General features: G+C 41.1%; 1 protein-coding gene across 1 annotated transcript in view; it reads left to right on the forward strand.

Moving 5' to 3' along the window:
* The window catches only part of AVEN (apoptosis and caspase activation inhibitor), a 175,063-nt gene that overhangs the window by 137,647 nt on the left and 12,627 nt on the right, over positions 1-24,789 (forward strand). The window contains exon 3 of the mRNA XM_067558031.1: positions 23,234-23,304. Within this exon, the coding sequence (XP_067414132.1) occupies positions 23,234-23,304 (71 nt within the window). The remainder of the gene's footprint in view (positions 1-23,233; positions 23,305-24,789) is intronic.

The raw sequence follows: 24,789 nt of genomic DNA on the forward strand, positions 1-24,789 counted from the left end.
CTGAGGGGTCCCAGCTCGGAGTACTGGGCTTCCCCCCTTGGCAGCTAGGAGCTCTGTAGAATTTTCCCAGTGCATTCACCCATCAGTAGAGATCTGTCTGCACTTTATTAAACATGTGCTTGATAACATATTTACATGGAGAGATTGATGGAGGGGCTTTGAATTCTTTCCTTCAGACTTACTCCCAGATCATTTCTGGAAGCTCATGCTGATAGAGTCTTGAAGTGTGGTTCTGCTCTAAAAAACACCTAAGTAAAAATGGCATCTTTTTACTCAGTGTAACTGCTTTCTACATGTATTGAGTCATAGCTTCTTACTTCGTGAAAAAAGTAAGATTTTACTGATCCCTGCAGAGCCAGTACAAGTATGGCAGAGTGAATTCTATTGTTCTTCTTCGAGTGCTTGCTCATGTCAATTCCAAGTAGGTGTTTCCACGCTGCGTGCACGATTTGCCGGAAGGTTTTCCCCAAGTGATACCCATTGGGTCGGCTCTAGTGCCCCCTGGTGTGACGCTTTCATGGCGCCTTAGATAGGGCCCTGCTGATCCTCTGCTTCTTCTGTTCCTTCTTATCGACCATGATAGTTGCTGGAACTTTGCTCTTGCTTTCAAGCTTCTCCATTGTTCTCCTAGAAGTACCTGTTAAATAGTTGTAAATTGTTAAGTAGTTAGTATAGTCTTAGAGTAGTTTAGTTACTGCATATCGGTTTGTTTCCCCTCCTCGCTGGGGGACAGGGCATGCCTGGTTTCAAGCCCTGCAGGTCCTGTAAGAAGCCTATGTCCAGGGATGATCCTCACTCATCCTGCCTGAAGTGCTTAGGAGAGTCTCACTAGTGGTATCATTGCAGAATCTGCAGAGGCTTCCGTCCCAGGACCCAGAAGGAAAGGAGCCAGGGACTCAAATTCCTGTTAATGGAATCAGCCCTCAGTCCCATGGAGCAGAGCCTGGCAGATCAGAGACCATGCACTTCAATCTCCATGTGAAGTGCACCGGCATCAGTGAAGGTAGCAGCGCCAAGGAAGGACTCCACACCTAGAGACCCCTGGCACTGGCATGCTTGCCCGACACTGAAGACTTGATGAGTGGAGAGACGTAGCACCATTCTCACTCATCGATGCCTTCTGGTGCCAAGGGTCAGGAAACATTGACAGTGCCTATCAGAGCATCATCATCTTCCTCCATCTTCTTCTACAAGAGGTGCAAGCTCTTTTAAGAATAGGAGGTGGACGTGAGATTGATAAGGTCTACCTTTGACAAGTTGGGCCTAATGATCAATGAACAGAAGTCAAAACTTGTGCCCACCCAGAGGATAGAATTTTATCGGGGCTGTGCGGGACTCTGGTCAGGCCAGGGCATCTCTTCCACACTCATTTTCTGACCCTTGGTGGCATCATAGAGGACTTAAAATATATCCCATTACCATGGATTGGAATTGCCTAAAGCTGCTGAGGCACCTTGCGGCATGTATTAATGTTGTTCAACATGCAAGACTATATGACCATCACAAGTGAGCTCGGGACGACATAGTTAAAGTAGTCTCGCTCCCCCATTTGGTGTTAGAGACTCTATATTGGTGATACAATCCCCACACCATATGTGCAGGAGTTCAACATCTCACCCCTCATTATGTCTGGTGACAGACGCTTCAGCGATGGGTTGGGAGGTCATGTAGGGTTGCTCAGGTTCCAAGGACTTTGGTCCCGTGCAGAACTTTTACTTCATATCAATGTGAGGGAGCAGAGGGTGGTATGCCTGGCCTGTCAAGCCTTCCAAGGTCGCCTGATGGGTAAGGTTGTATCGGTCCTAAAAGACATTACGACAGCGATGTTTTTTATAAACAGACAGGATGGAACTTGCTCCTCTTTTGTGTGCTAGGAAGACCTCAGACTATGGGACTTCTGCAATACTCGATCAGTACACCTGGAAGCATCTTACCTCCACGGGGATCAGAAGGTGTTGGCAGACAGCCTCAGCAGGTCCTTCCTCAGTCACAAATGGTTAGTCTGCATGGATGTGTTGAGCAGTGTCTTCCATCGGTGGGGTGTTCCCTGCGTGGACTTATTCATCATAAGACTCAACAGGAAGTTCTGCTTCTTCCAGAATCACATCCCAGGGTCCATTGCGGACACCTGCCTCATCCTGTGGATGGGCCAAACATTCTATGCCTTCCCATGTACCCCACTCATCCATAGGTCCTGCTGAAGATCAGGTCTGCCGTGATTCTGAAAACCCCCATTTGGCCTCGCCAGCATCGTTACACCACGCTCCTCAACCTCTCAATGGACACTCAAATCACTCTACCTCTACTCCCGGATCTGATTACTCGGGAACCCAGCAACTTCCAATACCCCAATCTGGACTTATTGAACCTCACAGGTTGGAAGCTCCATGGCTAAACCCCCTGGAACTAGCATGCTCGGAATTGGTTAGGGAGATCTTTCATAGCAGTAGGAAACCCTCCACTAGGGCCACTTACCTAGCTAAGTGGAAGAGGTTTTTGGTTTGGGCTGCCCAGAAGGACATCTAGCTCGCATTGGCATCAGTTCCTGTCAGGACTATTTGCTTCATCTGAAGCAACGGGCTATTTAGGTCGTCAACTAAGGTCCACCTAGCAGCCATATTAGTGTTCCATCCATGGGTAGCAGGGTGCTCGGTCTTCACTAATCCTTTGTTTGGGCTTTTTCAGAAAGGTTTGGACAGGCTGTAACCACGTACATGCCTACCAGTTCCCCCAGACTGATGGGGCCACCTTTTGAACCCCTGGTGATGTGCTCGCTTCTCTACCTCAGTGGTTCCCAGACTTTCCTTTGCCATGGCACACCTTGATACCTTTAATTATTTTGAGGCACACCATCATATAATTGCCAAATAAACTCATGAATATTCATGAGCCAATTCAGAAGTCTTCAAGTAGTTTTTCAAAAAATTCCGTGGCTCAAACTGCTCAGGCCTGATGCACACCAGTGTGCTGCTGCACACCAGTTGGGAAACACCGCTTTACCTATCCTGCAGAGTTGCCTTCCTAGTAGCCATAGCTTCCACCAGGAGAGTATCTGCGCTCAAGGTGCTCACATCAAAACCTCCATATATAAGTTTTTTCAAGGGTAAGGTTCAACTTCACCCTCACCCAGCTTTCCTTCCAAAGGTGATTTCCCAGTTCCAAGCAAACCAGGACATATTCCTCCTAGTTTTTTACCCGAAATCGCACGTTAACAATCGGGAGTGTAGACTGTATTCACTGGATGTCAGGCATGCCTTAGTCTTTTATATCGAAAGAACCAAACTGTTCAGGAAAGCAACTTAGCTCTTTGTAGCTGTAGCGGACAGAATGAAGGGGCTTCCTGTTTCCTGGCAAAGGATTTTGTCATGGATCACTTTGTGTATCAGGACTTGCTATGACCTGGCATATATGCCAGCTCCGGTGATAACAGCCCATTCCATGAGGGCACAAGCATCATCTGCAGCGTTCGTGGCCCAGATTCCGATCCAGGACATTTGTGGAGTGGCAATGAGGTCATTTATTCACACCTTGGCCATTCACTATGCTATCACCCAGCACCCTAGAGACGATGCTGCTTTTGGAACAGCAGTGCTTCAATCTGTGGGACTTTGAACTCTGACCCCACCTATGGTCTAGCTTGGAATCAACATGAGCAAACACTTGGGATCAACATGAGCAAACATTTGAAGAAGAAAATACGGTTACTAACCTTGTGTAACTATTGTTCTTTGAGATGTGTTGCTCATGTCCTTTCCAAGACCCACCTGCCTGCCCCTCTGTTGGAGCCAACCGGCAAGAAGGAACTGAAGAGGTGGAGGGTTGGCAGGGCCCTATACAGGGCACCATGAAAGCACAACTCCAGGGGGCACTAAAGCCAACCCTAGAGGTACCAACCACTAGTGGAAAAACCTTTCGGCGAACTGTGCACACGGCATGCACACATCTACTTGGAATGGGCATGAGCAACACATCTCGAAGAACAACAGTTACAGAAGGTTAGTAACCATCTTTTCTGATTTGTGCATCATCCATAAAATTGTTAGCTAAGTTCCAGTTGCAGGGCCACTTGATTAACTGTATTGTCTGCAGATTACACCCCTGTTAAGACCTGTGCAACCCAAAGAAGATAATAGGTTTGTACAGCTGTAATTGAGGGCATAATTTGAGGGCAATAGGGTCACTTAGGTGCAACTGAGGGCAAGATTTGGCCTGCAGAATCTTTATTACTGGTGATGATGTACAAGCCAGAAAATGCACAGATTGACTTTGATGCTTTTACTTGGAAAATGAGCACATTTGTGAGATACATGATTGGGACACAATAAATATGCAACTCTGTGCTGTGACTTTTTTACAAAATAAAGTCACTTTATAGAGTAGGACTATATTGTAAAGCTATGTTAGCCTTACATAAAAAGATCAAATTTTGAATTTCATAATATGTTCTAAAAAAATATAGAAAAACAGATTAGATGAATTGAGTACATCTATCTTTTCATATTCTAGGCATAAATATTGTTAGCATGATAATACAGGTAAGACTAAGTTGTTTTCATTTTCAGCTCTGTTTTCTAAAGGTGTATTTTGATTTGAATTGGGCGAAAAATTCTCATGAAAACTTTTGCTCCTACTTACTCAACCCAGTAAATTTCCCTTTGTTGTTTGAACTTGCTAGACAGAGAAACTAATTACTACCTTCCATTAGTTTTTCTTCCTGTCGTACTGTACACTCTCTTCAGTCTGAGTTCCCTACTTTCTTTATTCTTATCTTTTGCTTCAGCTCTGTATTTGTGGTCTTGGTTCCTTATGGAGTAGTCAGCTCGTGGGATGGGTAGAAAATACTATGGGTATGCTCTGCTCGGTTTCCTCATTAACCGATTAGGACACCACTATTGTGTGTACCACATCCACCTCCTTCTCTTTCTCTCCCTCAAGACTGGCTGGAGCAGGTCCAGGATAGGAATCTCCCTCTGGGCAGGCAGAAGGGTGTCATATAGCAAGGCCCATAGCAGCAGACTAGGATGCATAGAATAAACTGTGAAATTACACCTTTAAATTCTGTGCCTACAATAAATGATCAATAAATGTATAAGAAAATACAAGTGAAAGTGCTAGTGAGTAGTGTACTTTAGGTAAATCAAGCATAAAATTAATAGATATTATATAATTATTAGTGGCAGCAAGTGAAAGAATCCCACAATGGTCAAAACTTGGATTTCTGCTCTTTTTAGTTGATATAAATGCCCTATATGTAGGGATCAACATTAGTCAGTTTAGTATTCAATGACACAAAATAAGAGGGAGGTGTGATTTTTTTCCCTCCAACAAGTCCTATTCAAATAGATATGAATCCCCTTGAAAATTTGATGGCAAATAGCAAATAAAGCTTAATGTTGATAAATTTGATGTCGTGTATATTGATTTGTATACAATAACAACAAGGGCAGAAGGAATGGAATTGAGCTGGAACAGGACTTCGAAAAGGACCTTGCTGATAAAATCACAAACTTTTGCATACTAATTTTAATCTCTCATCTACCTATAAAAATTATTTGTTTTGTCTTTTGCATTAATTTATTATACCTCTTTTATTATTTCACTACATTTTAAAAATGAAATTCCTAACAGGTTGATGTTAAGTAGTACAATGTGCTGCATGCTGCAGTGCACATCCTAAATGCAGTGCAATGAAGCTGAAATGCAAAAACATCATATCCAGAATATCAAACTACTCTGATATTTTTAGGCCAAAACTTCATTTATTATTAATAAACACTTTTGAGATGTCGTTCTATAGGCTCTGCATCATCTGCATGAAATAGTTAACATCATTTTAAGAAAGAAAAAAATACCCCAAAAGGTATTAGTACACATGTGATATTGAATTGTATCTGAAACAACAGCATAAACCTACCACTTACGCTGGACCAAGTTCAGGGGATTTTAATCTTTGCCTTTGAAAGAGACATTTTACCTTGCAGGGCCCCACTATCCAGCCCCTTTCAGTTTTAATATGCTCTCCAGAAGGCACACTCTTTACTCATACATCCTGCATTACTAACGTGGTATATTACTAAATGATTAATAGGTACAGTAGGTCTTGCAAGGAAAACAAAGAATTATGAACATGAGTGGAAATTATTAAAACAAGTCAGTTTGAATAAAATTAAGCACACAAACCCATCTCATATTACTATGTCCCTGCAAACAACACAGTCAGAACATGGTTTGGTGTATACTCAGTTTTTCACTTTCCTCTTGACATATTTCAGGAGATACTGATTGTCTTTCCAGATCGGTTCAGGCCAACATTTTCCCTTCTTATGTCATAGAGAATGACTCCATTTATTTGAGTTCAGGAATTATAAGGGCCTAATTCATCCTATTTCTTGCACTTGCAATTTTTGGTGCTGTTTTGTGTTTCCAGTTGAATGTACGCTGAATTGAATGCAGAAAAAACTAACTAAAATGTTAGTTAACTGTATCAAACTTTAAGGCATTTGTTGACTGTTTGATTGTGTAACTCACTCTAAACGAGCTAGCAAATTGAGAGTAATGAACAAAACTACATTAGCAAGAAAGATTGAGAACACTTCTATTGGCCATGAAATTCTACTAATTCAGCAACCATCAAAGAATATATGTACTATTAGCCAAAATTAAGACACATTTAAAATAGCTAAGAATGAACAATAAATACTGTCAAACCGTTTTAAATTCTCATGGCTTTGCCTATAAATATTTGAGAGGGGAGAAGAAAGAGGGTCATAATTTGCAAAAACTCCCAGTGTTTATTATGTCAGGGTAGCATTGTGGAGGTATAGAAAGCAATGTGGTTTTGCCCCTATTTTTTAGAATGAGGAGTGTTATCAGAATAAAAGTATCAAGCTACTTAAAGAAAGGATCATTTAAGTTTGTGCAACTGTTTTGGTCTAGGAATGTTTTTTTAACGTTGATTTGAAAGTTAGGAAAACCTCCATTTTTTTTTAGACCGGAGAGGAATTAGCAAACACTTACAATAATAAAGGATGACCTTACCCACTCTCACTGCCAATATAGATATACTTATATATTTAATGAAAATCTAAATCATTGACATTATTTTTTCAGTTTTAAATAACTTGAACTTCACATTTAGAATCATAGAATTATAGATTCTTCAGACCTAGATAAATATGCTGTATTTTAATATTTGTATGGTAAAGGAAAAGGTTAATATGAAAGTTCTGATGTCATTGAGATCTATTGATAAGCACTGTATAAAAACTTGATATTGCTATTGTATTTGCAAAAGGGTGGCAAGAAAGTTAGTTCAGGTATTTTGCCTTATGAAAGAATTCTGAATGTCCAATAAGCAGTCATTTCTGAATACAGTTCATGTTTTCAAAAACCATCAACATACACCCAGAAAACTATCATGAGCAGGTTTATGCAATATTGGTGGCCTAACTATATTACACCAGTCCACCATTGCTATGACTGAAATTGCTGCATCTATGGTAGCAATGGGGGGAAACTTCCAGGAAAAAGTCAAGTGGAGTCAAGGCCACGATATTAGTTTCACTGCCAAGATGAGCAATTTAAATGCTAGCAGTTCTATTAATGATTATTTTTTAAATAAAATAAAAAAAAATCCAGTGTGCTTGTTGCTGCAAAGAATATGGGATAAGTAAAATCCCTGTCCCAGGTACTTAGTATTGTTGGAAAGACAAACAGTAGAAAAAGCCAAATCTGTATCTGTAAATCATTTGGTCTAGAAAACTTTAATTTGTTTTGAAGTTTATGATCTCAGTTATGGAATATTTCATAGCTCCTTGATACAATGGGGCTCCGAATAGTGAAGGACCTTTCTATAACCTATACAAGATATGGGTTAAGGATGTAGTTTTGGCCTTAACTCCAGAATTTCTTGGTTCTTGTCAGTTCTAGACTAGATGGTAATGGGATCTTTAACTTATTATGTGTCTGTAGTATTCTTTCCCATATGCCCTCCTCTCGGTCCCCAAAAATTGTGGCGCAAATAAGCAGTGGGCTCTCGCTTACTAGATCACTGCTTTTTCGCTCCATGTCAGCCCCAATCCCTTGTTTGTGTGGGTATGTCTACACTGCCGAGTGAAGTCGACTTACTTGAAGTCGACTTTCAGCATCTGATTTTTAGAAGTCGTGTGTCAACATTCAAAGCAGTGCACTGTGGGTTGCTGTCCCACAGGGCAACTAGCTGCGGTGGCTGTTGAGACAAGTGTCATCGTCCCATGATGCAACGCTGCTTCCCCCTCCCTTCTTTCCCCAAACAAACAAGAAAACTGTTTTTGTGCCGTTTTTTACTCCGTGCGCTTGCCATTGCTGCGGAATCATGGAGCCAGTTCAACTCTGCACTATTTTTGTGAGCGTCACAAATACGTCACAGCTTATCATCGAGTATTTTCGAAGTAGAGCAAGAAGCTGAAGCAAGGCAACAGCGATTACACCGAGGCTGCACTGATACAAGCCATCAAGCAGAACAATTCCCAATTGCTGCAAGCTGTAACGCATCATCTGCAGTCCGTGGAGTGCAGGTTCTAGTCCAGGGAAACAAGCACAGACTGGTGGGACCGCATCGTTATGCATCTGTAGGGTGAGGATCAGTGGCTGCAAAACTTTCGTATGCGAAAGGCAACTTTCCTCAAACTGTATTTGGGGCTGGCCCCGTCCCTAAAGCACGTGAATACTCGCTTGAGACAAGCTGTGACAGTGGAGAAGAGAGGCGCCATCGCTCTGTGGAAGCTGGCAACTCCTGACTGTTACCGCTCAGTTGGGAATCAATTCGGAGTTGGTAAATCTACAGTGGGCACCGCCATGATTCAAGTATGCAGGGCCATCAATAGACTTCTGCTACGAAGGATAGTGACTTTGGGAAATGTGCAGGACATAGTGGACAGGTTTGCCATGATGGGGTTCCCAAACTGCAGGGGGGGGGGGCCGTTGATGGGACGCACATCCCTATCTTTGCACCTGCCCACCTAGCAACCGAGTACATAAACCACAAGGGGTACTTTTCCATGGTGCTGCAGGGCCTTGTGGATCAAAGGGGTTGTTTCACCGACATCTATGTGGGGTGGTCTGGGAAGATGCATGACGTGAGCGTATTTCGTACTTGCAGGCAGGCACTTTTTTCCCCAACCAAAAAATTCACATCGGGGGTGTGGAAATGCCCATAGTGATCCTGGGGGATCCTGCTTACCCCTTGCTCCCTTGGCTAATTAAGCCGTACACCGGGCACCTTGACAGTGACAAGGAGTGTTTTAAAAACAGGTTAAGCAATTGCAGAATGGTGGTAGAATGTGCCTTTGGGCGTTTAAAGGGTAGATGGAGGCGTCTCCTCACTAGGCTGGACATGAGTGAAAAGAACCTCCCTTCGGTGATATCTGCATGCTATGTTCTTCATAATGTATGTGAAGCGAAGGGTGAAAGGTTCCCCCAGGGTTGGGCTGTGGAGGCAGAAAGACTGTTCGCCAATTATGAGCAGCCAGATGCCAGCAGTACACTGAGAGCTAACTGCGGAGCGGTTTGCATTAGGGAAGCTTTGAAAACCAGGTTCTGCAGTGAGGTGCTGGACTGATTTCTGTTCCTGTATGTTGTTTGCCTTTGGTGAACATCCCCCCTTCCCTTCCGCCAATTGGTATCTGTACCCGCCAGATCCCTCCAGAACAAGATATGATTTAATAAAGAAACGTGTTGAAATGATGCAAACTTTTATTTATGAACATTCAAGTCATGGGGGGGATATAGTCTCTGCTTAAACCAAATAAAAGTAATCAAAGTGACTTGGTAGTACACTACAATGGGGAATACAAAGGTACAGGGCATGTGCTGTATAGCTCTGGTATTTTAAACATGTGCCGTCTTCCCTAGGTGACCATGAGCAGCACAAGGAAAGGGAAGATTTGCTGCACGCAGCTTGGTACCAGCTGTGCTCTGTCATGATGCAGGTTCCCTTGATTGCAGCGTGGCGCGGCAAAGTATCCTACCATGGAGGGAGGAACAAGGCAGCCCTCCCCAGAAAACTTTTGCAAAGGATAACAGATTACCTACATGAAAGTTTCCGTGAGATATCAACTGATGTTTATCGGAGCATATCTCATCACAGAAATAAACTGTTCCCTGAGTAACCCCCCAGTACAGTCACCAAAACGCCTGAAATCCCCTTCCTGCCACTCCCCCCCAATGTAAAAGGACAAAACTGCTAAGAAGAAAAAAAATTCACCAGATGTGCCTTCCCCTGGATCATTAGTGCTGTCCTGTGTGCTGCTGGACTGCTCTGAGGTCAGGAATATATCCTGACTTTCAGGGAGAATGGACACCCCGGTCTCATGCACCCTGCTCTCCTCAGCCTCTTCCTCCTCCTCCTCGTCCACAGTTTCCTCATCATTGTCCATGGACCGTGACCTAGCGGAGGTATCGATGGTGCAGGGCAGCACCGTGGTGGGATCACCACCGAGAATTGCATGCACCTCATCATAGAGATGGCATGTTTTGGGCGAGGAGCCAGAACAGCTGTTAGCTTCCCTGGTTTTCTGATATAACTGGCTCAGCTCCTTGATCTTCATGGGGCACTGCTGCGCATCCCTCTTGTGTCCCTTCTTCAGCATGCCCTGGGATATCTTCCCATAAATGTCCAGATTCCTTTTGCTGGCTCTGAACTGAGCCAGAACGGACTCCTTGCCCCACAGACCAATGAGATCTATGACCTCTGGTCGACTCCATGCTGGAGTGTGTTTGGGCTTTGCAGTAGCCATGAGGAGTACTCTCTCCATGCTGGCAGCACAGGAAATGAAAATTCAAATCTTCCCAGGGCTTGACGGGAGGGGACATTTCCTGGTAGCATGACTACAATACAGCACAGCACGAATGCCCAGAGTGGTCACAAGGGGGCATTGTGGGATACCTCCGGGAGGCCAATAAAGTCAATTTAAGTGAAGTTGTGTCTACACTGACACTAAATCAAATTAATAAATTCGAGTTAGGCGGTACGCCACTTGCAGAGGTGGTCCTATTAAGTCGACTTTTGCCGTGACTTAAGTCGACTTAACATTAGTGCCAGTGGAGATGCAGGTGTTCGGAGATCGATGTAAGTGACTTTACGTTGACCTCTGTTGCCACTGTAGACCGGGCCTGTGTGTTCTCATTTAGACTTTAAGACCTTTAGGGTTAAGGACTTCATCTTCCTACCTGCCTGTACAGCATCTATCACATTGTTGGTGTTCTACAAATATTTATAACATTTGCCTGAGGAAATTAATTTATGAATTTCCACTTAAGGACTCTCCCAATTTCCCATTACATAGATGGTATAATTAAAAAACCAGTGACCTGGAGATGTCCAGTGAAGTCGTCTTTTGTTATATTTTGGTTTATTTGACCAGCAACCTGGGTACATTTATATGTAAAAATAAATAAAATGTCACAAACTAGTAACCTTAAAAAAAATTCGCAATGCTGGAAAGTGTCATAAGGCTTTTCTTAAGGAAAAATGCTAATGTTGAAGGTGACTGGTTTAAATTTAACCAAAGGTTTAAACTTAACCTACAGGGAAATCAGTAACTTCACACTGAAATATCATTTTATTGTTTATTTAGTAAAGAAATAAATAATAGAGAAGAATTCAACTTTCTGTCCTTGGCAGGGTAGCTACCCTGTGAATAGCCATATCGTTTTGGGTAAAGTTTTGAATATATGTTTATTTTGTTCAATGCAGAATGTTCCAATACTGTGTATTCATATTGCAACTAAGAGTTGTAACAAAGAAACCTTTAATCAAGCTTAATCATGTAAATATTATATTTCAGCTACACAATCATACACCATGAAAAAGTCAGTAACACATGGGGAAGACAGCCTGCTGAAGGTTGTTTATGCAACTTACTGTAGCATAGCTTAGTCTGATTTTGTTTTCTATTATAGACTTTTTTGCTATAAACTCTGTATGCATGTGAAACTTGCATTGACTTCTAAGAGGGTTTAGGTACAGAGGAAATTACAATTATGCACCATCTGTCCTTCCTTCTGCCCCCTCCCCTCCAGTATTATATAGGGTACACTAGTTTAAACAGAATATAAAGCTTATTTTATATGTAAGGTTACTTTTTTAAAATTAATTTTTGTTTAATAATGAAGTTGGTGCATGCAATGCCTAAAAATGGCAGAGGGAGCAAGCATGTGGTGTAGAACATTTTTTCTTTTTTTTTCTCTCTCAATGGACCAAGTAAACAATGGGGCCAGCTGTAGATGACACAGCAAATTGTTTTGTCATCTACAGTATTGTAGTCTTCCTCTTAACATCCTTGGTGGCTCTTCCAGGGCATGTAAAATGCATGCTGTTTTTAGCTTTCATTCTGTTTATCCATGCAATTGATGTACAGTTTTGAGGGGGGGAACCTAGAAAGGTCATTTACTACTAAAAAAAATGAGCGAGAAAATATGCCATGGGAATTTAGTTGTGCACTATTTTGGAGCACTATTAATGGTGCTATATTTACAGTCTCGTGGGTCACAACATTTGGGATTTGAAGAAAATGACATACTTTTCAATGTCTAACTGTTTGAATTATTATTGTATGTTTTAAAGGCTTTTATACTTATATTTGAGGCTCTGGCCCTGAAGAAAAGCTTCTAAAATTAACTGGGTTTCTATTTCTGATCTTGAAAACTAATTAAACTTAACGTGTGTCTGATCCTGGAGGCTTAGGTCGACTTTGGGCCTGTGTATCAACTGAGAGTCTGTCGGACTTAATGCTGGTGGAATGTTATTAAACTTAAGTTGTTAAAATTGCAGTAAAATATGTAGTGTTCAGACTTTCTTAAATGCTGGTGAAAGCCTAAGTGTAATACTCATATGCTTATCTCTGTATTTCTCATGGATAAAGGAGGGAGAGCTAAGGAGGAACTAGCCTGTGTTGTGTGTCTGGTCTTTTGGGAACAGAGGAACTTGGATTTTAAGTGATATTATGGTGAAAGGGGCCTAATATCACAAGAGTCTACTTACATGGTGTCAAGACAGACTGGAGTTTCCAAGGGGACTGTTTAAATTCTATATTAAGTCTGGCAGAAGCCTAGGGAATTAATAAGCAATGCAGTTAGCTGGTGTGTCTAAGGAGTTAGTCACAACTGGTACTGGCTTAACTTCCTTGTTATTGAGCATCTGCCCTGAAGTGGAAACCAGAGTCTTGGGATGCCAAGGGGCATGACAGTGTGTAATTCACATTTTACTTTTTAGTTCTTCGTTGGGGAGTTTGGAAGTGGTGATAGTTCTTAGGTCTGCCTGTACTACAAATATGACCATGTCAAAGATCTTATTAGTTAACACTACAAAGTAGAAGCATATTTGTAAGCTAGTATCCTTATCTGGTTACATCATTGTTCCCTGACATGATTCCATGTAGAGTCAAGACAAGCCATACGGCTGCATCCAGAGACATTTTCTGTAGTTCTCCAACTGTTGGTGCAGTTCCACCAGTGTTAGCAATGAGGGGAGAGCTAGCATGGACTGGAAGCCAATTCTTTTATCAGTCTGTCATCTAATCCCTCTCAGAGCAGGCCTAGATGGCACCAAAAATGCTAATGGCTGGTCTATACTAGCCTTCCAACTGTTGCTATCACCATGCAATAATGTTGGAGAATCTGCTTCCAACACAGTTGTCCCCTAATATGGTTACAAATATGCATCCTAGTTTGTGGTATAGACTATAAGGATCATTGATATGGTTACATTTCTTAGTGTAGATGAGACCTAAGCACTATAACTACTTTCAGGCTCGCCAGCAGTGGAAGCATGCTACCAGGGTCAAAGTCAGTGATGCATTAGGACAGTTTCACTGACTGTAGGGAAATATACCCTCCACCTTTATGTGTATATAAACACTCAAAGGATTTGATGTAATTAATTCCAGAAAAGGACCTAATGTAGTCGCCTTCATATCGCTGTATAGTAAACGGCTCTATCTTGTTTAAGCTGGAGCTTAATGTATTCTAAATATTTAATTCCATAATGTAATTTTGTAAGAAATACCCTTTTAACTTATTAACTCTAAATAACTAAAATTATCTCAGTGAGATCAACATTTATTCATTACAATGTACACTGGGGTTTCTAAGCTGCATATTAACCAACCACCCCTTTAAAACTAATCAGCTAAAACTGTTGTTCAGCATGGCATGTTGACTGCTAGAGTTTTTAAATCTTATGTCAAGCTATTGTATAAGTGTTCTGAAACATATTTATACTATATTATTTGCAAACCTGCAAGTGAATGACAGAACCAGGGAAAATACAGGTTGTTTTAAACATATTCGCTGTGTTGGTATGTTATTTAGAAATAGCTGCCAGGTTCTTGACAGCATGTTGACTTTGCAGGATAATTGTAATGTTACTGATCTTAATAATATCTGATTAAAATTAATAGATGCAGAGTTCTTAGGGTATGTCTAGACAGCAAAAAAAGAAAAAGAAAACCCTGCAGTAGAGAGTCTCAGAGTCTGGGTCAACTGACTTGGGCTCATGGGGCTTGTGCTGTAGAGCTTAAGATAGCAGTGTAGACATTTGGGCTCAGGCTACAGCCCAATCACAAACGTCTACACTGCTGTTTATAGCCCTGCAGAGTGAGCCAGTTGACTCAGGCTCTAACACTTGTTGCCATGAGTCTTTTTTTATTGTGTAGATGCACCCTTTGAGATTCCTTGCTTTTGCTTCATGTAGTTCCATTTGGTAAATGTCTATATTTACTCAATTTATTGCTTTACTGGTGGCAAGTCACACAATCACATTGGTAAAAGAAGTGTGCAGTGATAATGTGCATAATGAAAGATTGCATTAGCGAGAGCGTAAGCTATATTGAAATACAAAAAAAATTAAAAAAGAAATTTAAAAAGTAGAAATTGGTGACCTTTGCTGACAGAGCTGCTAGGAAATTGTCCAAAATAATGGGATGATTGACTCACGTCTTGTGGAAAAATATAAGGAAATGTTCTTCATTGACTAGTCAATTTACATTTATATAAATTGTACACATCAGGCTGCTCAGTAATTTTTTAATTTTCTTGCTAATACCTTTAAATAAGTTTTAATATTTACTTTTTGGATCCTGTGGGCCCACGGGCTGCTCCATCTCTACTCTTAACTGATAGCAGAGGTAGTTGTTTGTAAAACAATTATTGGGAGGGGAACTAAAGCTGCATAAATTCATTAACAGTATACTTCACCCGATTGTTGTACTTTACATTTCTGTACCCTGAGAAATTCATTGACCTCATGGAGGATTTTTTGAAGGGCTGTTGTTGAAATTAATTGAAGCCAACATTTGTTCACACACTTTCATTAAGGAGGTGTTAAGAATGTCTCTGGAGATAACTCCCGTGATTCCTTTTGTGAAACAGAAGGAATCACTTTGTGACACTTTATTCTGTAATTAATTTTTTTTTTTTTGCCATTCAGCCTTCTCATGCATATTATTTCAGTCTTTCTTGTTTCCAGCTGACTTTCTTCTTTTTTCCTTTCTAGTATTACCATACTATTACCTTCTTCTTTTTGTTCTGTTATTATTTCTCTTAAGTTTGTTTTAGTGTTTAACTCTCCTTGGCTACTTTCCCTATATGCTTCATAACTTTCCATCATAGATATATACTACCTTACTTTGGACAAAGCTCTGTATTTGGACATATAGTGTTCTATATATATGTATCATAGGTATAATAAACATTTTAGGACTGCTTTATTAGTTGAAATATCTCGTGGATTTGCAATAATCACATAGCTATTTATTATCAATTTAAATGTGCAAGTAACTTTTTAAAAGAATCAGATTTTCCTTAATTTATATTTCAGACACCTTTTACCGTATTTTAACTATTGGGATTCTTGTATGTAACGATAGCAGTAGATAGACTGGTTCATAAAGCACAGTGTAGATAAAACAAGAATAAGGAAAAACACACACTTCAAGTTCCGCTGACATCACAAAGCACTTGATCTTTGTTTTTGCAGTTACCATATTTTCAGAATCTCTTTATATTTGTGACTAGCCATGGAACTTACAGGTACAGGCTCTTTCTCCTTCACCTCTGCTGCTCCCCTTTCCTCTTTCACAAGGGTAACTGCTGCTCCAGCAATCACATATTTATAGGTTTTCTGTGTTTATACCTTCCGGGCAGCTCTAAATTCTGTCCACCTCACAAGCCTTGATTTTCTGCTAAAACTAAAAGACTTGGAGAAGGAACTCTCACACATTTCCTCATGGCAATGTCCTTGGTTCATAGAAGACCTAGACCCTGCTCTCTCCTAGTATCTGGGTCCACACAAACTAGCTCAGATCTCATGGGTATCAGTCTTTCATTCCTTTGAAGTAATCTTAAAAGCTTGTTTTCTCCTGGCTCTTCGTAGCCAAAATCTTATCCCCAAAAGAGAAAAACTGCTAAGAAAAGGAAACTTCAGTGGTCATCCTTGGAAGAGTTGGCCAGCTTCTGCAAGTGGTCAATTAAGCCATTCATGGAGAATGAGCTCTCCTGATCAGTCTCAGGCAAGTCCAGTCATTCGGGATGCCATTACCTGCAGGAAAGGGTTAGGAGGCTGGTGGACCTGATTTATTTCATCTTAAAAATAACAGACCCTTTTACTCAGCTCTCTCCAATTTAATACCTTCTTAAATGAAATGAAGTAAGAAGAGCAAATAGATTGTTCTGTTATCAGAATCTTAGGAAAAGGTTGTGGACTCTGAATAGTCCAGAGAGGAAGAGGTCAACTAGCAGAGCTGCTTATAAGCTACCTCAACTTCAGATGAACCAATCAGTCAAGTTCTCTTCAGTCTACAACAAAGGAAAATTTTGATCCCAGTGGACTCAGCAGAGGCACTTAGGGATTTTGTGGGCTAGAAGAGTAAGAACTCACTAAAAAGGGGTTTTGAATCTTCATCGTTTGTTTTATGGGAAACTGTGACCTGTGTAATCTCTGCTCACATGGTCCAAGGAATTCAGGGAGGGATTCAAAGAAGCAGCTCAAATTACCTGGTTCTTGGCCAGATCTCTCCTCAGCAACACCCTAACATGACTCATCAAATTACTGAGTCCACTTTCAACGGCATAGAAAATGGGGGACATTTTTCTAGTTGCACCAATAAAGATGTTTTTCAGTTCCTGCTTGAGATCCTTTAGATTTCAATATTAATTTTTCTAATATAGCTTTTTTCTGTGAGTCTCATCTGCTTGGTAGTGTGCCTGCGGTCTGAAAGTTACTGTATTTCCCCTAGAGTACCAGCAGGAGCTGCAGACAAGCAGCTTGAATTAAAAAAAAAAAAAAAAAAAAAAAATCAAAGGAGGAGCCTTGCGTTCCCTTTCCAGTGTATGAGTGATTAAAGATGGAGAATCCAGTATGGACGGACAGAGCTGTGTGTACCCAATTATGGGCAAGGAAGTTCGTTTTTACCTTTCTCCCTTAGCCTAACAATACCTCTGGACACAGTCATGTCAGAGTCCTATAAGGATTATATTGTACTGTGGATTTTTTTATAATATAAATGTATTCAGAAACATAAAGTGCTAAAGATACTATCCAGTTTGCACGTATACTTACACAAATATCTGTAACCTTTTATCTCTCATTTTTAATGAAATTGTATATGGAATATTTCAGACAAAGGACAAATGGTATATAATATTGAGCATCAAAATATTGTTAAAAACATTTGTCAGTTCTTTCCTCCAATTAGAGATTCACCTTTTGAACTATAGGCTTTATATATTATTATTATTTGCATTTTAAAAACATTTAAAAGAATATTGATAGTAATTTTCTGTTAGTTGTTGCAAATGAGAGTGTTATTCATATGAAAAAATCAGCAGGCTAATACTATGCAGTTTATTTGGCTCTAAAACATGCATTCTGTTTAAATCATCTCATTTAATTGGATAAATAGCATTTTTACTGGTAGAAAAATCTGCTGTGTTTTAGAGTTCCTGTCATTTAATTTTAAAACTGCAGTTTATGTAATAATTACTATTAAAATTTATTGTGAAAGATGGCAAAGTTAATGTTTCGTATTCAATTCAATATGTTTAATTAAATATATTTGTAAACTGTTGTATTTTGTAAGGATTGTAATTTAACATAAAAATGCTTTTGTATTTGAAAGGAGCTCAGAGTCATTGTAAGATTTTTTATTAGTATTCATAGCATAAAAGGAAGTTATTTTCAGGCTAAAGGAATTTTTGAAAAGATAATTGAGTAGACCAATATTCTCATTGACCTAATTTGCATTAGATGTGATTCTGTGAATTATAGTTATTGCTTTTCCATCTGAAATGCACGCTTTGTCACTGTATTTAAAAAGCCCATTTAAACGGTATATTTCATCTCCACTTTAATTTTGCAATTCTCAACCTGGGGGGTGGTCTCAGGACCCCCAGAAACAACTGGCAGCTGTTGGTTGGGAGTGGGGAGTCACAAATCTGCTCCTAATACCAGTGGAGTTTTCTGCTGAACTAGATTTGTTAGCAGCTTTGCAACCAGCCATTCTAGTTTCTTTATTGAGTCCATGATTTTTAGTGTCTAACAAAATTATGAATTTAAGCTCCCAGGCTCATCTTTTGAAGGGGTTGTGCAGGTTTCCTTTGACGGCAAAGACTGAGAGGTCAGATGTTGAGTGTTGGCTTTGTGAAAAAGTGGCCTATAGGTGACATGGTGTTTTTGTCTTTTATCGTTTTTCTGTGTAAATTCATTTGACAGCATACTGATTGTCTCTCTTCACCCACATAGTTGTTATTGGGGCATTTAGTACACTGGATGAGGTACATCAGATGTTGTGATAGGCATGTGTAGGACCTATAGATCCTAAAAGGTGTGCTGTGGAAGTTATTGATCATCATAGTAGTGGTGATAAGTATGCAGGTTTTAAACCTGTCATAATGGCAGGGTCTTCAAGTTGATGGCTGGTCTGTGTGGATCTGGCTTCTGATGATGAATGTGGTGAGGTTGGGGGATTGTTTGAAGACCAGAAGGGTGTGTTCGGGAAAGATTTCTTTCAGGATGTGGTCCCCATCAAATATCTGTTCTAATTATTTAACAATTCGCCCTATGGGGTCTACTGTGGGGTGGTTGGTGACAACTAGGGGTGTGCGGTCAGAGGGTTTATTTGTTTTTTCCCCATTTTGAAGGAGGTTCTCTTGGGGTATTTGGGATATTTGTTCCATGATGCAATCTGCTTGTCTGCTGATTGGCCTTGTTTAGTGAAGGCAGTTTTAAGTGTGTATCCCTGACTTTCTCCTTGGCACATATTCTGTCATATCTGAATGCCTAGCTATAGATAACAGATTTCTTGCCATTTTTGGGGTAGTTACTGGATCTGTGAAGATAAGTGTATTTAGCCGTGGGTTTCTTGTATATAGTTGTCTGTAGGGTTCTTTCACTGAAGCTAATTGCCAGGAAGTTGAAGCTGGTGTCAGAGCATTGTAGAGGATTTGCTGGATGGGTAGTGCTTGTTGAAGTTGTGGTAGATATCTATGAGGACATTTAGGTCATCTGCCCAGAAGATGAAAATATTATTGATATATCACAGGTATATCATTGGTTTTATGGTGTATTTGTCCAGAAAGTCTTCCTTGAGGTGGCCCATAAAGAGGTTTGCATGTTGGGTAGCCACCCTAGTACCTATGATTATTCCTATTGTTTGGACAAAGTATTCGTTATTGAATATAAAAGTTGTTATGGGTGAGGATGAAATGGATGAGTTTGATGATGCTTTTGGAGTGGATACCTTAGTGTTTTCTATTGTCTTGTAGATATTTGAGGCAAATAACAATACCGTCAGTGTGAGGGATGTTGGAATATAGGGAAGTGACACTGAAACTGACAGGGATGGTGTTCTAAGGGAGGTTGTTAATGTTGCAGAGTTTCTGGAGGAAGTCATTCATGTTCTGAAGGAAACTGGCCCTCTGTGTGATGAGTAGTTTGAGGATGGTTTCTATGAGTCCCGAAATTTCTTCAGTAAGAGTTTTGTGGTCAGATATGATGGGTCTCCCTAGGTTCCCTTGTTTTTGTATCTCTGGAAGCATGTGGAAGATTCCTGGAGAGGGTTCATGGGGGATGAGGTTGTAGAGTTTCTCTTGGCGTTTTGTGGGGAAGGATTTGATGATATTCTTAAATTTGTGGGTGAATTGTGTTGTGGGGTCTTCTTCAAGTTCTTTATAATAGGTGGTTCAGAGAGTTGTTGGTTCGCCTCATTGACATCATTATCACAGTTGTCATAATATGAAAAAGGCTGAGAACCTTTGGGTTTAATTATTTTCTTTTTCAGGAGAAAATCAACTTTCACAGGTGTCTTAATTGAGGATTACCAATCACAAGCATTCAAAAATCATGAGATTTGCTTAAAAATGTGAGATTTTAAAAATAAGTTTGGGGTTCTTATTTGCTTTCTAAATGTTGAGCATTTAGGAATCACTCTCATTTACTTACAGCAGTCTAGATATGGTAATTTTATACACCTTTATTGTTGGTTTGAAGGCTACTTATCTGTCTTATATGTTGTAAAGGGTTTGGCACTCATGTCAGTATTTCAAATGTGGGTGCTTGTACTTAGGCACTGAAGTCTATATTAAGGGGCCTCATTTTTCAGTGTGCCAAACACATCCCATTTTCAGGTCAACAACAACAATTAAACAGTCTTTTTTCTCTCTCTCTCTCTTCGCTTGTTTCATAATCCTCATCAGTTTGCTTGGCAAAATTTCATGAGATGGTAGATGAGTGTGCATGCACTGTTTAGTGGTATTTATTTCTTCTGAAGAACAAGAGGTGACAGACTCAGACAACACTGCATTGGTTACACTTAATTCACATTTTCAAGGTTTTCTTCACAACTAGGAGGGGGAAAAACATCTTTTTAAACAAAGTAGCTTGTTCTTCAGATGCTACCAAAACCGACAATGAATCAATTTTCAAATCTCAAAAATCAGTAATTTATTTGCTAGATGGATCTGAAACAGTGAGTCACCAAAAATATTCCTTAAAGGGACCATTTAAAAATAATTAGAACTCATAAACTGGTTAATAGATTTACTTGTAAATGTTTGGAATATTTCTGTATTCCAAAAAAGCGTGGTTAGCTTGGGATGTATTTATTATATTGTTTGTGTAACAAAGAGGTTTAAACCCTGCTTTAGCAACTCAATATAGACCTAACTATGGAATGGCATGAGAGGTAGGGAATGTTTGAGTAAGTAGGAGCTGTGTATATGGAGTCCTGAGTTCTGCTCCTGGGAGAGGAATGGCATGGAGGATCAGGACTGTGTGAGAAGATAGGTGCTGTGTGTGAGGCATCATGGTGCCTCAATCAGGGAGGATTAATGCAGGGTCTCAGGCTAAGGGGGTCTCCACAAAAATAAATCCGGGTGGCTGGTGAACCTTCGGTTCAGAGAGGCTAGCTTCTGGCCCTGCCCCTTCCACTCAAAGCCACACCCCTTCCATCCCTCTCCTCTCAGAGCCCCGCCCTGGCCCAAGCACCAGCCAGGCTGGCCGGGTGGCCCCAGTGCCCAAGTGCCCTCAGAGCTCGTGCCCCAGCGCTGTCCTGCCCCAACCCATCCTGGACGTCCTGTGCCCCAGTGGCTCCTCTCCCCCACTACCAGGTGTGGACCCAACCTGGCTCCAGGTTGGCCAGTCCGCTCCAGCCCCCAAAGCGCCGCCAGCCCACACCACACCTCAGCGCCACTCCACCCCCAGGCTGGCCGGTCTGCTCCAGGCCCAGCCTGAGCACTACCTCCCAGCCCCCGGAGCACTGCCAGCCTGCACTATGCCACAGCGGCAGCCTGCCCTGCCCCCGGAGCACCTCCAGCCCGAGCGCTCCCAGCCCCTGGAGCGCCACCAGCCTGCACCACAGCATAGTGCTGGCCCACTTCGCCCCCAGGCTGGCCATTCTGCCCCAGGCTGGCCCGAGTGCTCACACTCCTGGAGCACCGCTACACCAGGCTGTAAGGGGTCCCACAAAATCTAATAGCCCCAGGCCCACAGGAGAGTTAATCCAACCCTGGCCTCTGTTATAAAATTTGGATATATTTGATCATATTCCTCTACTCCAATCTTCTGTGTGTCACTTGTCATCTCATATAGTAGACTTTTTGAGGTCAGAGACTACATCTTTGTATACTTGTACAGTAGATAACCTAATGGGGCCCTGATTCTGTGTGGGCCTCTGAGTGCTACTGCAGTATAAATATTTAAGTCCATTACAGATGCTAATAAAAGAATGTTAAGGTTGCAAAATCAAGCACTCAAATTTGGAAGTACCAGAATTAGATTGCCTGTGCAACCTTAATTCAGCCCCCTTGAGCTTTTGCTTTATGATACAGTTACATGATCACATACTTTTTCCATCATAGCCCTGGGCCAGACCATGTTCAGTGTGGACAGAATCTTTTATGGGGATGGCAAAAGGCATATCCACAGACAAATTTCAAGTCCCAGTTCCAAAGTCTGGAGATACTAGAGCTTCTTAACAAAATGGTTGTAAGAATATTTTTTAACATGCACAAAACAACATATTTTCCCTGATATTGTTCTTGAAAATGGTTTGACTATTTTTGCTGAAACTTTCCAGAAAAATTCAACCTCAGGCAGACAGACATCTGACATGGACAATTTTAGCTCAAATGCGTAAAATTTTAAGGTTTAAATTTAAGCAACTGAAAACAATCTTGTCGTTGAAAACGTTGGATAACCATAACTTAAGACAACACCTACCACATCCTGCGCTTCCACTACCATTATAATAACAAATACTCTCTAATTATACTACTTTGTAGTCCCTAACTCAAAAAATAAAGCCCCACTGGCTATTATATAGCATGAAGACTTGTTTTCTCTTTCCTACTGTAGTCTGGCATTGAAAAGTTTCTCTTAAAGCTCTATTTCATTTTTAAGATAGAAAATATCACCTATTGACTTATCTGTGTGCAGATTCATATATGTCTATCGGTCTTGTAACTCTTTTGCAGACTAGAGATGAGCATTGTGTTTAGTGACTTAAGTCTTAGCTTAGATGTGCTTTTTTAAAGGGGCTTCAGTGAAAGCTATATTAAAAAATTAATACATAGTTGTAGTTGCATAGTTACAGTTTTTATTGATCTGGACTTAATGAGTTTACATTTATTGTGTGGGATTTTGGGAGGATGCCTGTTGTTTTGTTTAAAATTAAAGTTGCACTTTAATTCCCTTCCACAGGAGATTCCTTTACACAGTTCCGATTCGCTGAAGAAAAAGAGTGGGACACAGGAAGCGTAGGCCCTAAACAGGTAACACAGAAGAATTATTAATCAGAGGATTTCTGTAAGCATGAAATGTTTCTGTAATTCCAAACTGGATTCCAATGCTTTTACTTCATATCTTCTTATGAAGATAATCCCCACAAATACAGCTTCATTTTTATTATGTATTTTGAATAGCACGGTTTAAAAAAACCCAAAACAGTAGGCAACCCAAATATGCACACTTATTCCCCTTGTGCAGACAGTATGTATTGTTGATGGATTACCGTTGTTGTTGATGGATATTTATTCTGGCAGCAACACCAATTATTCTGTACACAGTTTGGTATGTTTTTCTCTCTTGCGGCACCCTGTTGTGTTTCTTCTCTGCTTCTAATGAAGGGCAGTAAAAGCAGCAGCGTGATTTGGTTGTTTGGGTTATTTTGGTGGTAATGGTTGCAAAAAGAAAAAATGAATTGCAAGAGAAAAATCCATGCAGAGGAAGGAAAATTAGGGATTGTGATCTTGTTTTGCAGGCAACTGTAATAACCTTGATATGTATTAATTGTGCCAGAAGTGGTTTCTAACATGAGCAGTTGTAACCCACATATCTAATAGGGAGATATCTCTTTCAGAGATCTATTGGTGGGGGAGGGTAGGAATAAGTTGTGTCTGGGTCATTTTGCTAGGCAGATACACAATTAGCTCTCCTCTCTGGAATTGATAATTCCTCTTTGAGTGGTTGCTCATGTCGATTCCATTCTAGGTGTGTGCACGCTGACGTGCATGGTTACTGGAACTTCTTTCCCTTTAGCAGTATCCGTAGGGTGGCTTCGGCACCCTCTGGCGTCACATGCTTATACTGCAGTATAAGAGAGGCCGCCGGCCCTGCACCCTCTCGGTTCCTTCTTTCCACTAGTGACAGTTGCTGGAACTCCCTTCCCACTTGCAACTGCAAGGCATTGTGTTGGAGATAAGCTCTCTCCCGTATCTTTCTAAGTGTCTGGGGGAGGTGCGCAGAAAAGACAAGTGCACTATTTGTAAAGGGTTCAAGCCCAGGACAAGAAAGGAGGGAGATATTCTGGAGGCCACGTTGAGACCAACCTCAGAACCTGCTCGAACTGCTTCGTGCAGAGTATGACAGCTTCAGTGCAGAGTGCACCACTGGCATCGAGCACCTCCTGGCACTGCTCAATATCGCCAGAGTCAGGGCGCAAAAAGAAGCACCACGCCGAGAGGGTCTGCTCACCAGTGCCCAAGAGGACCAAGAAGGGGGCTTGGGGTATGGAACCTTTGTTGGGCCAGTTACCCTTGCTGGGAACCCAAGTGACCACCCCACCGGGAACCATCTGAGACTCCAGCCAGTGTGAGGAGTGTCGTCCACCTGGCCATTCCGTCAACACCTGAGACATTTCAGGCAGCAAGGGGTCTGATGACCTTGCCTGTGCCTCCAACACCATGGTCCTTGGTACTGGACAAGAGCAGGTACTGGCCTCCAGATGAAAGTCGGCAATGGGACCGCCGCTCATCAGT

The sequence above is a fragment of the Emydura macquarii genome, unplaced genomic scaffold (assembly GCF_026122565.2).
Source record: "Emydura macquarii macquarii isolate MOO-44397 ecotype Brisbane River unplaced genomic scaffold, CSIRO-AGI_Emac_v2 contig_1876, whole genome shotgun sequence".
Classification (NCBI taxonomy): Eukaryota; Metazoa; Chordata; order Testudines; family Chelidae; genus Emydura; species Emydura macquarii.